Source organism: Sebastes umbrosus, chromosome 12 (genome assembly GCF_015220745.1).
Source record: "Sebastes umbrosus isolate fSebUmb1 chromosome 12, fSebUmb1.pri, whole genome shotgun sequence".
Classification (NCBI taxonomy): Eukaryota; Metazoa; Chordata; class Actinopteri; order Perciformes; family Sebastidae; genus Sebastes; species Sebastes umbrosus.
Window position 1 is genome coordinate 11,604,388 of NC_051280.1, and position 15,547 is coordinate 11,619,934.

The 15,547-nt window shown below is 39.9% G+C and overlaps 2 protein-coding genes across 3 annotated transcripts; one reads left to right on the forward strand and one right to left on the reverse strand.

The window, feature by feature from the left end:
* Positions 1–19: 19 nt before the first annotated feature.
* LOC119499118 (apolipoprotein D-like) lies at positions 20–8,304 on the forward strand. Its single transcript, XM_037788352.1, has 5 exons — positions 20–406; positions 6,215–6,348; positions 6,561–6,682; positions 7,736–7,824; positions 7,957–8,304. The coding sequence occupies exons 2-5, from the start codon at positions 6,229–6,231 to the stop codon at positions 8,196–8,198; spliced, it is 573 nt and encodes a 190-aa protein (XP_037644280.1). The 5' UTR covers positions 20–406; positions 6,215–6,228; the 3' UTR covers positions 8,199–8,304.
* A 2,566-nt stretch (positions 8,305–10,870) lies between these two features.
* Positions 10,871–14,705, reverse strand: LOC119498943 (apolipoprotein D-like). Of its 2 annotated transcripts, XM_037788063.1 has the most exons (6): positions 14,603–14,705; positions 13,006–13,108; positions 12,733–12,866; positions 12,477–12,598; positions 11,362–11,447; positions 10,871–11,253 (listed from the first exon to the last, which is right to left on the reverse strand). In XM_037788063.1, the coding sequence occupies exons 3-6, from the start codon at positions 12,850–12,852 to the stop codon at positions 11,015–11,017; spliced, it is 567 nt and encodes a 188-aa protein (XP_037643991.1). In that variant the 5' UTR covers positions 12,853–12,866; positions 13,006–13,108; positions 14,603–14,705; the 3' UTR covers positions 10,871–11,014. The 2 variants fall into 2 exon arrangements, with proteins under 2 accessions (XP_037643991.1, XP_037643992.1); XM_037788064.1 differs by lacking the exon at positions 13,006–13,108.
* Between the last annotated feature and the right edge of the window lie 842 nt (positions 14,706–15,547).

Here is a 15,547-nt window from a genome sequence, read left to right on the forward strand (position 1 = left end):
TGATGCTGCTTGTAGACTTTAAAGATCCAACAGATCAGGCTTGTTTTTGTTTTTTCCTTACATGTCTAGGTGGGGTGTCAGAAGTATTATGCTCCCCAGGGTGCCAAAGAGTCGACCCAAACATGCCTGGTGGTAATTTACTAGAAATCCGACTAAGTGTTGGCCGGATGATCCTCTCAGACCTCTTAATCTGACAGTTTGTGCTCACCAACCGCTTACAGCAAGGCCTTGCACCGCTTTGAATGATGTTTTTTCTGTAATGCCGGGTGGGCAGAAAGGTGGCACAGTTGGTTATTTTGCTAAACAGCAGACATGATATGAAGGAGGGGGGCTGTGTGGTGTTTCTATCTGCTTCTACAGTCTGCAGGACAGCAAAGAGCTCCTGGAGAGTTGAGTGAAACGAGAGGTCAGTGAACCCCTGTGTTGTTTAACATATACTGTACATACTAAGGCTGTTACAATATCAGATTTTCACTACACGATTATCATGGCCAAAATAATTCACGATAAGGATATTATCGCGATATCTATAGAAAATTTGAAAAAAATAATGATAATGCTATCAGTCAAATTCATCTTGCATTTTGTACCTTTTTTGGCACATGAATTACATTCACAGTATGCGTTTGGGAGGTGGAGAGAGAGTCTGTAACCATAACTGTTGAGCGGGATTTAAGAGGCGCTGGATTATTTACGCAACATGATATCAATATTTATATTTTTAAATATCAAGGTTATCATCAATTCCGGTATGTAGCGACACCCCTATTGCATACACATGTTGCCAGTTTATTAGGTACACCAAGCTGTATGATCATTTTGGAGGTTGTTTGTGGTTCTGTTGAAAACTGTTGACATTTTAAAGGACAAATCACGCTCAGCAAACCTTCTATTGAGTCTTCTACCTTCAGGTAAAATACTACACAGTGTTAAGACAAAAACGTCTCGCTAACACAATAGCACTGGTTGTACTCTTGTATTTATTGTATGGTTACTGTATTGTAATTGTGGCAGTATGTTTTTATTGTGTGTGTTCTGTAATTATATGTTTTGTTATTGACGCACCGAAACAAAGTCCTAATCAACTGCGGTTCATATGGCAAATAAATGATTGAATCTTGAAATGCTGTGTGAAAGCCTTTTTCATACTGGCAGGGATAAAACTCTGGCGTAGAAATCCTGAATCTTTTATGTATTTATTTATGAGAAGAATGTAAACTCCCAACAGGCTGTTAAAACCCCCAGATTCCCTAAAAAATACGAATAGCTACGGCCCTGTTAAAATGGTGCTGAATTTTTCTGACTTATGTAGCTTGGGAAATATGTTTGCATGTGTGTATTTATGTAGGTATGAAATATTGCATGCATACATATATGCATGTGTATATGAATTTTTATGGTTTACTTATTTTCAGTGATTTTCTGTAAAGTAGTTTTTTTTTTTAATAAATGCTGTATTGACAATTTTCATCTAGCGCCATAGCACAATATCTGGAAACTAATGACATTCAAATCAGCCTTAGCTGTCCTTTTTTGTTTAGTGCTAATTAGCGACTACTATCATGCCAACATGCTAAACTAGATGGTGAACAGGGTAAACATTATTAGCATCTGCATGTCAACATTGTCAACGTGTTTCTTGGTGTGCCAATATGTGTTTTACAAACCTGATTGACTTGATTTCTCATTAATGAAATCATTCTTTGAACTTCTCCCCTGATGCTCCAATGTGCCATGTTGGGTTGAGGTCTGGAGACTGAAGTCAAATGATCTCCTGATGATGAACACCATGCAGCTCATTATTCTACAGCTACGCCTCTGACAACACATGAAGAGGTGCACCTGGTCACGAACAAAGCGTTACGGTACTCTGTGACATTCAAATGATGCTCATTTGATATTGAACGTGTGCCAGGAAATCACTCCCCACACCATTAGGCCTACAGTACATTACATTAAATCAAATGCAGGCTCTTACCCTCAGCATGCTGCAGCACAGACACATTAATGTGCTGCTGTGAGAAGTCTCCTCTCTCTTCAGCCATCCAGGTGTGTTGATCAGGCGCCTCACCCTCTTGTTGTCAGGAGTGGTACCTAGTGTGGCCTCATGCTGCTGTGGCGTAATTGTGGAGGGATGTCATTCTGCACTCCAGAGCTGTTACACACCAGTGGCCCGACCATTAGCTTTAATAAGCTGGGTCATTCTCCTGTGACCTCTCACTGAGACCTGCTGCTGCTGCTGCTGCTGGATGTGTGTTTGTTGGAAGGAAGCTGTTAACAATCACAACCAAGTTTCATTAATTCTTATATTTAGTCGGATAGTTACTGAACCTCTTAAACCTGTTCCCTTTCTGTCTAATTCATCTACAGTATATACCTTTACTGAGTTGCAGCCACTATTTTGGTGCTATACGGGATTGGGAGCATTTCTATTGCCTCTCAATGGCTCTCAACATGGCGTATGAGAGCAGTGCAGAGCTGCTATATTAATGCTTTGGATATCAAATATAGCACCTTTAACAAGTCCTTGAACTTTCAACACTTTTACATCCCAACTCGTCATACACTGACGCTTTGTCAGACCCCTCGGCGTCACTTTTTGGTCGCAGTAAACACGTACTTAGTGTTGCGGATTAAACAAAAACGTGCTTAGGATCAGGCAACAAAACCACTTAGTTAAGTTTAGGAAAAAACATCATGGTTGGGCTTAAAACTACTACGTTTGTACAGTGAAAATGAAACTGAACATTGTGAACACGGGACATTAACGAACATCTGATTATAAAGTGATAGTGAAACTAAAATGCTCGGGACAGCAATCTCCTGGATGAAAAGCCTTGTGTTTGTTGGACCCATCCACCTCCCCTCCCACTCGCCCTGTGTGTCTCTTTCACCCTTTAAACTACGTCACCACAGCACCTTCCCTGAGCGTTTAATATTGACACAAATGGGTTTACTTTGTAGTTAATTGAATGCTTGGTGCGTCGTATACCAACGCTAAAGGGTGCCTTGAACGTTGGTATCAAATGCCAATGGCCGTGACAAAGCATTGGTATGCGACGCCCTGGGAATGAGAATGTGCTGTAACTTTACAACTTTAACACTAAGGCTGTCCTCAACCAAAAAAAAATCATAGTCGACTAACACTCATACGATTGTGTCTACTTATCGATTAGTTGATTTAATGGACAACTGAGTTTCTCCACAAAGAATCAAACAGAAGCACCACTTTAAATCTTGTGTTTACCAGACATGTGCTCGTAAGTTTATTGGAAATAAGTCATTCAGCTTGAAAAAAAAAGCATAAAAAACGACTAATCGACTAAAAGAATCTTAGTTCTTAGTACTAAGACCAAAATGACCAATTAGTCAACTAATTGACTAAGAGGGGGCAGCCCTAATTAACACTCTAAGTTTTATTACAATCACATACATAAACATATCTGAGGAACATATTTCCTCAGATAGTAGCTGTGTGTTTTGCTTTTTACTGAAAAGAGACTGATGAAGGATTTAGGAATTAAGAGAGCAGAGCATTAGGACATCTAAACCGCTAATTTAAGAATCTCCTAGGTGTAAGCTTTTCATGAGGGATTTCTGTCCGTCTTGTTTGCACCCAGCATTATAGAGTCACAGTGAGGCGAAGGGATCAGAGCAAGGTTTAACCTCCAAAAACCGGCCCAGCTATAAATTCACTGAGTCAGTGCAGACAACCGTCCATCTTCTAAATACAGTAAAAATCTGGTGTCCGGATCGCCTGTATTTCCTGTAGTCTTCCCATCGAATGACAACTGCACCACAAAGCTGTAATCCCTAAGTGGTGGAAGCTTTACGTCTTTTACACTCCGTGGAAATCTTGTTTAGGTCTTGATTACTGTGAGATCCCGGGTAGTAGGATTCTTTAGGATAAAGAATCCCTGAAATTACTGGCAAAGCCTTTAGATCCTAGTAGTTGTATTACAGGAAATACCCACTGACACAGTGAAGAAGTACTCAGGTCTTTTACTATAGTAACAATATTTTGCTACAAGTAAAAGTCCGACATACAAGTATACAAAAGTATTACTTAAAGCAGAATTTAATTAATATTATAGGTAAAGTCCCTTTCAGAGAGTTACATAATTATACACATATCATATTATTGGAATATTACTTTAACAGAATTTTAATGTTACTGCTGGTGGAGGTGGGACTAATTACTTGCCGAGTGGTGGCTCACATTACCGCAGGAAAGGGAGGAGTGAACGGAGGGGTACTCAGTTGGTTGCAATCTGCAACCACACCACTAGATGCCACCAAATACACACTGTACCTTTAAGTTCAGTACTTGAGTAAATGTTACTTTCCACCACTGCTTTTATGGGACTTGCTCCACAAATACTGTAAAAATGTGTTGCTTTTATACATTTTTATTACAACTACTTCTTCCTCTAACTGAAGGCAGGGAATCATAGAAACAGTTCTAAATTTAGATTATTATCAAGGGAATAAAGCTCATTTTAGTGAGATAGTATTTTAGGCAGGTGATCTTGCTGTAGCACCTCTTCACATGTCTGTATCAATAATAATAAATAAATAAAAAGAATACCTCGCCCTGTGACAGTCTCGTCCCAAGTGGGCTGATCAAACACCTGCTCTGAGGCTAAATGTTTTACAATGTGCTTTGAAGAAAAATGAAAGAAAAAGTTGAAATGAAAAGTGAAATGATAAGCAGGGCGTTTGGTACAATATTTGAGGCTGTTGAATATAATTCACTGAGGTTGGTGTCACTCAGATCATTGGATTCATTGGAGACTTGACTTTCACAACAAGACAAAGAGTCTACAACTATAGCTGCTCTGTGAGCACAACAATGTCTTGAGCTAAATGCTAACATCAGCTAATATGCTCACAGTGGCAATCTTAACATGTTTAACAGATATAATGTTTACTATGTTCACCCTCTTAGTCTAGCGTTTCAGCATGTTAACATGTGCTATACTTATAAGCTAACATTGGCATGCTAGCAGTACTAACATGCTGCTGTTTAGTAGGTATAGACAATAGACTGTAGGCTATATAAGAAGTGGACGTAGTCACCGTGACGTCACCAAAGTACAACCAAACGCTGAATAAGACCACTTTAGGTGCCTAAAATGTTCCAGTTAACTTTCATGAATTGAAAACACACTGCGAAAGGGTTAAAGTTCAAAGATGACGACACGGACAACTCATACCCTGCTTTATGGTCTATTTGACTCTAAATGGGACCATAATTTACTAAATGAACATCATGCTGTATTGAAAAAGACTTGAAACTAGTGATTGAGACCATAAACTCATGTTAACAATGTTTACTGAGGTAATAAATCAAGTGAGAAGTAGGCTCATTTTCTCATAGACTTCTATACAATCAGACTTCTTTTTGCAACCAGAGGAGTCGCCCCCTGCTGGTTATAAGAAAGAATGCAAGTTTAAGGCACTTCAGCATTGGCTTCACTTTTCAGAGCGGGAGGTTGCCGCTTGGTATAGACCGGACCAGTATCGCATCATCAAGCAGCAATCGCCGAGGCCGTTCAGGGCTGATGGGAATGTGATCTGTTTTTGCAGGTATTTGGTAATAAAACAAAGTATATGACAAATTGAAATGTTGACCTGATGATGATGATGTTAGAACAAAAAGATGAAAAGTTAATCACCAAAGGTATTACAATTCATCCTGAGGGGATCATGACTCAATTGTATGGTAGCCTAATCCATCTACAGTTTTTCACTCAAAACTACAAATGTCAATATATAGTATATCTGTACAAATTAATCCATCTGATAGTTGTTGAAATATTTTAATCTGCACCAAAGTAGTGGACCGACCAATCCTAATCCATCCAAAAAACACTTTAACAATCTACTATAGTTATAACAACAGCACTTCAATAATCTAACCTGTCAATCATCTCTTTTTCTGCCAGAGGCCTCTTTAAACACAAGATGTGAACAGGTGCCAATTCTCACACAACTTTCTCAAAACTGCCTCACATGTAAATGTGAAGGAGGGGCTGCAGGAGCACATGTCACTGATCTATAAAAACACCAGCAAAACTCCCGAAGTCCACTGCTACCCGGTAATACAGGTAAGCAAGTGGCAGGTGTGATGCTCCCCTTTTTCTCCACCAGTCTGTTTTTCTCTCTTTCTAAAATCTGAATAACTAAACTGTCTTTTTTTTGTACTCTGCAGGTTGTGAAGAAAAGATGAACGCCATCCAGGTGATTACCCTCACTCTGCTGTCCGTTCTGGCGGCTAACGCTCAGGTCATCTCACCAGGAAGATGCCCCAAGCCTGCTGTTCAGGAGAACTTTGATGCTGCCAGGGTGAATATGTTTACTTTAATATATTCTGTAGGGAAACAAGGCTACACTTCTGTTTCATTTTCTTTCATTTAAATTCCAGAAGTTAACAAATTAGGCCTTCCAGGGCGACCATTTGTTCCACTAAAACACTTAATGCCTTTAGATTCTGCAGCTCCTCAACAACAACAACTTAATCTCATGCTCTTGTGTTCCTTCTGCCTCCTCTGCTGCAGTATCTTGGTAAGTGGTATGACATCCAGAGACTGCCTCACACCTTCCAGAAGGGCGAGTGCTGCACTGCCACCTACAGCCTGAAGAGCCCCGGAGTGGTTGGTGTCCTCAACAGTGAGCTCCTGTGAGTACGCCGTCTAGCTGCATTAAAATGTGTATTTTTTTAAGAAGAGTTCACTTTCTGGAGCTACAAATAAGACATACAGGAGGTCGATTTTACTGTGCCAGCTACAAAAATAAAGTTTTGTGCAGCATGTAACAGTTACGTTTGTAAAGAAGTCTAACTCTGGCAGTAAAACTATTAGCTCAAACAATATATTTCAAATATATTCCTTCCAGTAAATGACTGTAAATTACATTTAATCAAGTGCTGTACTTTTTAATTGTTATTTACTTCAGTTAGTTTACTTACTTTTTACTCCAATACATTAATTGACAGTTGGAGTTACTTTTCAGATTAAGATTGTATAAACAAACAACATGATCAGTTTCATAGAATATGATATACTGTGCTGTAGATTAAACTATCCAACAGTACAGCTGTCACAGTAAAATGCTGCTTACATGTTTAAGCATCAGTGACAATATCACAATAATATAATAGAAATTATATAATAATATTATATCTATATCATATTTATCATTCTGCCCAACAAGTACTTTTACTTTCATACTTTAACTACATTTTGCTGTTAATACTTTTGTACCGTTACTTAAAAAATCAGTGTGTAACATTTAGGGGGATCTATTGGCAGAAATGGAATATAATATTAATAAGTATGTTTTTTCTCTAGTGAATATTCACCTGAAAATAATAATCGTTGTGTTTTCGTTACCTTTGAATGAGCCGTTTATATCTACATAGGGAGCGGCTCCTCTTCAGGGAGCCGGCCGCCATGTTTCTACAATAGCCCAGAACGTACAAACAAACCAAACACTGGCTCTAGAGAGAGCCATTCTTGTTTTCACGTCGGCCACCATAGTTCTTCAACACGCTTGGCACACGGGAGAAGTTTCAGTCAGTAGCAATCTGATGCCGCCAAATCTTACACACTGCACCTTTAAGTTAAATCTTGAAAGTTGGATTTTTACTTGTAACAGTTATATTATGAGTACTTCTTCCACCACTGTCTGTTTGTGTAAATGATTATAATTGTATTTTTTTTGTTTCTTTTAGCTCTGATGGGACCATTAGCACCATCAGTGGCTCTGCCATGGCTAAAGACCCCTCTGAGCCCGCCAAGCTGCAGGTCTCCTTCTTTGAGTGTAAGGACATCTAATTCATTACAAACCTGGAACGATTACTATTCGAACACTTTAAATTGCAGTTGAGCGTTGTCTCTAATGATTCCGTAGATGTAGAAATATAAAACTTCTCCTGTCCCTTTCCATCTCCAGTCGCCCCCCCTGCCCCTTACTGGGTGCTGTCCACCGACTACGACAACTACACTCTGATCTACAGCTGCACCGACCTCGGCGTGCTGCATGTTGAGTTTGCCTGGATCATGAGCAGAGAGCCCACCCTGCCCGAGGAGACCCTGGAGGAGCTGCACAGCACCCTGTCCTCCATGGGAGTCAAGGTGGACAAGCTGCTCACCACCGACCAGGACGTAGCTTACTGCAGCGCCATGAACCAGTAAACAGACCAAGATAGACCTGATGAAGTCTAAAGGCCTGCAGACGGATGTGTGGTGCTTGTGATTGTTCTTCTCACTGTATGTCTCAAAGTCAATGCAATAAACTTATTTAAACAGCAGTGCAGGTGTTGGTGTCTTTTCTGTGGTGGTCTGATTTATACAGCATTGATAATTGATTAACTGTTACGTTTTTGCCTCTTTGGTTAATGAGTTTATGCTCTGATAGCCAAATGTTTATGTCAGTAATCTGCATATAATCATGAATAACTTGTCTAAAGCGCATATTTAACAGCTAATTTAATATGCTGTTAAATAATAATAATAATAATAATAAATTCAACTTATATAGCGCTTTTAAAGAACTCAAAGACGCTTTAAATGTACAGTAACAGTAGCTATTCTCATTTGTAAATGATTAGTCCTTACCGGATCTTTTACTGTCTATTTACAGTTGTAAACAAATTGTAAGAGGCATGTTTTTGTGTATAAATAGTAACATATATTCTTTTTTGGCTGTTAAGTAAAGAGAAGAGGGGGCTGGAGTCGATCCCAGCTGACATTGGGCGAAGGTGGGGTACACCTTGACAGGTCTCCAGACTATCATGCTGACACATAGAGACAGACACCTACGGGAAATGAACCTAACCTGCATGTCTTTGGACTGTGGGAGGAAACCGGAGAACCCGGAGAAAAGCCATGCTAACACGGGGAGAACATGCAAACGCCACACGGAAGGGCTCCATGCTGGGATTGAACCTGCAATCCTCTTGCTCTTCATTTGACTCGAATGAAATGATTGGACGGGCTTAATATAGTCCTGTGACAGCCACAGATACCAGATTTTATTCTCTTTTTTTGCAGAGCATTTGATTTATTGATTGCTGTTGGGATGTAATGGGAGTTTCAACAAATATGACAAAAATGTATTTGAACAACGCTACCAACCATACCTCTAATGTAAAGTTACCAAGTACTGTTTACATTACATCTGTCACTGTCATCGTCTAGTCTTGCTGTTTAACACCTCACACCTTTTTCTACTTTGATGACTGATGCTTCCTATAAGCACATAATACAATCATTCAACAATTAATTGATGTAACAATCATCTGTGTACTTAAACTCATCAGATGTTAGTGCCTTTGAATCCTATGAATAACTACCAACCCCATATATGCAGCCCGTTCTCATTCCCAGGACATCAGATACTGACACTTTGTCACCACTGGCGCAGTTTATGTTGGTTCAGGGGGCTCACTGGACCCCCTAGAAATGCTTCTATATATTTTTTTATAATAACGTAGAACTAATACATTATTGTAATGATGAATAATATCAACTTTGTTGTGTCTTCTTATTGACGGAATAAGAAACCAACAAGATAAGAAGATACCAACGGAAATAAAAATACAACCTGACCTGAAAACGTTTAATGAAAAGGTGAAACACTGGCTGAAACTAAACCAAACCTGTCACTGATTATTGATTGGGAACATACAGTACATATGTAAATTGATTGTAATGTACAATATTGTATTATGTGATTTTATGTAAGATGTGCTATCTGTATTTTTTTTTAATTTTTTTTTTTTCATTTATTTTCTTTTTATTAAAAGCCCAACCAGGGACAAGGTCTGCAAATTAGCTGTAGCTAAAAGTCCTATATACCTTGCATCGGTTGCACATTAATTAAGTGTAACAATGCTTATGTATTGTCCCTGTCAAATAAACTAATAAATAAATAAAATAGATTTGTGGTCTTTTTATTTACTTATAGCCAAATAACATCGGACACACTCTGTCCACACACTGTTAAATATGCACCTTCTGTTACGCCATGTAAACAAACCACGTATCAGCTGTGTGGTCAAGATCAGAGACTAGAGACGTAACCACTTGGATGGGTGAGTAGTAGCCTGCTTGCTATCTTTCGGCGTCTGTGTTATTTAAACAGAAAACAAGTTTAATACTGCGATATTTACTGAAAATAACATAAAATACAGCCAATAGTAGCCTAAATTTCACGTGATCTCCCTCGAGCCTGCTGCCTCCTTATTTAGGTGTTTGTAGTGAAATGAGGATGCATCGTAAAGATAACTCCTCATTTCAACTTCAGGAATCAACAGTTCCTCGTCCGTTTCAGCGCTTTCAAAAGGAGCAAGAGGAATAAATAGAAACAGGGCATCCGACAAAAGTTCAGCTCAAAACTGCACGCTGCGCTTCGCTGTTCGCGGCCAGTTAGTTCATTCCGTTAGAAAACAATGCAATCAAACTGATTTTGTCACTGACGCTCGCTCACATCACATTCTGTTTGGAGACTGTAATATATAGGCATCCCAATACATTAGACCTCTCTGCGTTGTATACATTACATTCCCTCTAGATTTTGTGTGTGAACCCCCAACCTTGAAGTTCAAACTGCGCCTATGTTTGTCACGCCCCTCGGCGTGTGATACCGACGCACAAGGCACCCTTCAACATGTGTATGAGATACACCGCGCTTTAAGGTAACTGCATGTAAACCCATCCATGTGAATATTAAACGGTCAGAGAAAGTGGTCGGGGAGTGTGGTGACGTACTTTAAAGAGTAAAAATTTGAGTTGTTGTACTTATTTGCCTTGTAGTTCAGAACAAGCCCTGTAGGTCTAAAGACAAAAACACACCACAAGATGTATTTCTTTCTACAGGTTTATTGTAATGATTTTGCACAACGTGTCGACAGGGCGAGGCACACCACACACTTCATACAGTAGTGTGTTAACATGTCACAGATCCTTGTCTCACAGTCCTGTAGAGGCTGAAACAGGAGTGTCTCTGTTTACTGCATGGCGCTGCAGTAAGTCTCATCCTGGATGGTGGGGACCATCTTGTCCACATTGACTCCGATGGAGGACAGGATGCTGTGCAGCTCCTCAACGGTCTCCTCAGACAGGGTGGGCTCTCTGCTCAGGATCCAGGACAGCTCGATGCGGAACAGGCCGTAGTCGACGCAGCCGTAGACCAGAGAGTGACCCTCGTAGTCGCTAGACAGCACCCAGTAGGGACCAGGGGGAGATCCTGCAGCAGAGACAAGTAGGAGAGTCAAAGCTGCTGCAATATTAAATACACAAGTTACTACTCAGACTGACTGACTGAATATATTTGTAATGAATTAGACTTCTTTACCATTGAAGGAGACCTGCAGCTTGGCAGGCTCAGAGGGGTTCTTGACCTTAGCAGAGCCGACGATAGAATTAATGCTTCCATCGTCACTAAAAAAAGGAGATAAAACATAAACACAAATTAATTAAGTCATGCATTTCCTTTCATTTCTAGGTCTTTGTCTAATTTTTGAAGTTTCGATGCATCGCATATCCTACCACCATACATTTGAAACAGTATAAAAGATCAGTTTGTGATCCATTGTATTCATGGGGCAGGAATTTTGGCCGAGGACACTCAATAAACCTGATGTATAAAGGTAAAAAGAAATGTGTACAATGTGGCTTTAAAAAGGCAATAGAAATACACAGTCTTTGTGCCCTGTGAGGAAACACCTCCATCACAGAGCTGTTTATTGTGGAGTGTCACACTAATTTAGAGGATAAAAAGACTGTTCATTTGCTCTGAAAATTATTATTTCAAACACGACGATAGAGTAATTGTGGTTCCAAAAATATTGAGTTCAAGCAGTACTTTTAAAAAAGGAATATATATTCAAACCCTCAAATCTAAAATGTAGACATTTAGGCAGCATGTATAGTGCTGGACACTCAGGTGAGCTTCTCTGAAAATACAGAGTATATTTTCAAGAGATGCTCACAGAAACGTAGTGGCCTCGGTGTCAGTCAGCAGATTTTAGAATTAGTGTACAAAACTATTGTTGAAAGTGTTTTAACCTTTCACCTTCCTGCCTGGTATGGTCGCCTAAACTGTAGATGTAAGAATAAACTCTTTAGGATTGTGTCAATGGCAAGCAAAATAGTTGGTAAACCCCCAAAGCCCTTGACTCAACTTTTTACAGAAAGGACGAGGAAGAAAGCGAGGGCTATCCTGGCAGTTAGCTCCAATCCTCATCCTCTCTTCAGCCATTTTGATCTCTTGAGCTCCAGGAGGCGCTATACAGTCCCTCTGACTGAGCAGATCTTGGCCACAGACACTGACATGAACTGTTTTAAAGTGTAACATAACCTGCCTAGGTATGTCTGTTAATTTAAATGTTGTTGTTTCCTGTGTTTGGTGAGCAGAAGACAAATTTCCACACTGGTGGACAATAAAGATTTGTTGTGTGTTGTACTCACAGCAGCTCGCTGTTGAGGACCCCGAGGACTCCGGGACTCTTCTGGCTGTAGGTGGCAGTGCCGCACTCGCCTTTCTGGAAACTTGTTGGCAGCTTCATGATCTCATACCACTTACCAATGTACTGCAGAGCAAACACAGGACTTCAGACACAGAAAACTAGGAGAACTCAACATGTAATTGTTGCAAAACAGGCTTGATTCTCATGCTATACATAACATTATTTAGTAGCAAAGGAAAGACAAGTTTAGTATTCACCCTGGTAGCATCAAAGTTGGCCTGAACGGCTGGTTTGGGGCATTTGCCGAACTTCAACACCTGAGCGCTGGCTGCCAGGACAGACAGCAGAGTCAAGGAAATCACCTGCATGGCCTTCATCTTGTCACGACGACCTGCAGAGAACAAAACACACAGCAGCACCATTATTATTGAGCTTTACATCCGGAGGTTGCTCCAGAAGGATACTATTTGAAGGTTAACCACAAGAGGAAAGAGCAGGAGATGTGAGGTGGAAGGCTGCAGTCTGCTCACCTGTATGTGATCAGCGTTGTGTGCAGGACATTCACATTTGAGGGTCTTTTATAGATCGGAGGACTCGTAGTTTCATTATTGATTACATTCCTCAGCCCCTCCTCTTACATGTGTACATGTAAAAACGTGGAGGAGGTGGAGTGAGTGTGAGAGTTGGCACCTGTTCAAACACCTTCTGATCTTTGTAGGAGTAAATCTCATTCATTCCTCTCTGTCCATTCAGAGATACCAACTTCTTTTACAGCATCATCTTTTTCAAGAGGAACCTTGGCTAAAAACAAGCAATATAAATGTGAGCATTACAAACAAGATGAATAATGAACACAAACGAGATCCAAAACATCTTAGTTTATCTCAGTGCTCCAGTACACAGTAAACCAGGCTCAAAGCAGCCAAACAGATATCCTGTGAACTAAAGAAATGCATTTTTCATGTTGTGGACTTAAGAGGCCACATTTTCCCATCTTAGGTTTGGCTGAGATTAAAATTAGCCTCTGCTTATTTACATAGCTTAAATATTTTACATTTTCTCCCCTAAAATTGTGATCCTAGAGATAATTTGTATGCCATTCGTGTTAGTGTGAGAAATTATTAAAGAGATAGTTTGACACTTTGGGAAATGTGCTTACTTCTTGCAGAGAATTAGTTATATTAGTTTGTCTGGTAAATATGAAGCTACAGCAAACATCTGGTAAGCTTAGCTTGAGCTTTGCATAAAGACTGGCAGCCCGATCTGATCTCACCAAACAGCGTATGATTGACACGGTAATTTGTAAGTAATTTCCTGTGCAATAACAACGCCGTTGTTGTTTTTTGGCGTGTCATGTGTACGCCATGTAGTCTGTACTGACTGCAATGCAAACACATCCGTAGAGTCAAAAGTGAGAGAGACATGCTGGGTGGAGGTGGATGGGTCCACAGCACTTTCAACCAGGTGACTGCTGTTTGAGACCGGTGTTTAGAGTTATTTTAAGTTATGTTAGTGACATGTTTTCCGTTCTCTCACCAGATTTCACAATGCCGGCATCGGTGTCACAAACCTTCTCATTTTACAGTTAAACAGTACATTACAAGATGATTCTCAAAACATATGAGGGAGAAATAGGCATTACAGTAACAGAATATTGATTCATATTTGATCAGAGTTCGTGAGTGATGACAGCCGGCTCTCATAGACGGCAGATGGACAGCGGACCTCAGATCAGCTCTTACTGCTTGTTTTCCTCAGTCTGTGAAATCTTGCAGATGCCGTTAGGACCACCGGAGGACACAGAGGCACATGATTTTTTTCAGGTTACCCGTTTCATGTACTACTGTCACGATATAGCGACCGTTTTATAAAAATAACTTTTTTTAATCATATTTGCTCCGATCTCGCCTACTTCAGCTTTAATACTGTATTCCATTTCTGCTAATATATCCCCCTAAAAGCTACACACTGCAGCTTCAAGAAAGCAGTAGTTGTTATGTTTAAATAAACAGGGTTAATATCTGTTAGAAATGGCGTTGGCCTTTTTACTAAGAATTACATTAAAAGAAGGCGTTCTGGTTCTTATCACCAACAACAAACAACATGCACATTTCTCTCCACTGTTACCAGCATCAGTCTTTCAATCTCCAAACATTAGGGCAGTCTCAAGTGAACATTTACTGCATCTTCCTGCTTTTAGGCGTGCATACCGCAGGTTCTCTTAGTGTTTACTAAATCACACACAGGTGAGAAAGATTAATTGGGCACAGGTGCATCTGGTTTTCTTGACGCTCCCTCAGCAGCTCTCTCTGCCTCTGGATTCACTTTTAATCCTGCTTTTACAAGAGAGCTGCGAAGGCCTTGGAAACCACTTTGCACTGGAAATGGGCTGGAGGGCTGAAGTAGTCCGGGGAGGTTTATCAACATGGAGAAAACAGAATCAGACAAGGAGCTGCAGGACACAAAATGCTCATTAAAAACATTCAACATTTAGATATCATTATAAGCAGCAATAGAGGCATTAGAAAAGATGGTCACTGCAGTATATTGTGATAAACAACAGCTTCAGTTGAATTTTAATTAGTTTATTATTACTTTCAATGCATTATCTACATCCTGAGTTTGTCATGTTTGGTCTGGTAATGTATTAGAGAATAAAACTGTTGTCACATAATAATTTAAGTCTGTTTTCATACAGTGGTTTCACAGCAGAAATCATATTTACCTCCTTAAGAAAAGTGTTTTTTGAAGCTCCGTCCAAAACATTCAGAGGGAGATGTGTCTTTTGTGTTTTAGTTTGTCAGAGATGAAAAGATCAACCATCGGGGCATTTATTTTTTAATAATTCAAGCAGCAGGTTCATCCATACTACACATAAATTCTATACAGTATATACTACATACTAATTGTAATAGTAGACTGTTTTAGCAGTTAGCTTTGGATGAATGGAAAGTCAACAAAGGTCATTTAGCGGTTGTATCGATCCTCGGTCGATCGAGTTGTTGCATTTTCTAGTTAAAACAAAGAGGGGTTTTCACCTGAGAAATGACCTCTGACCTCCAATGTGACACA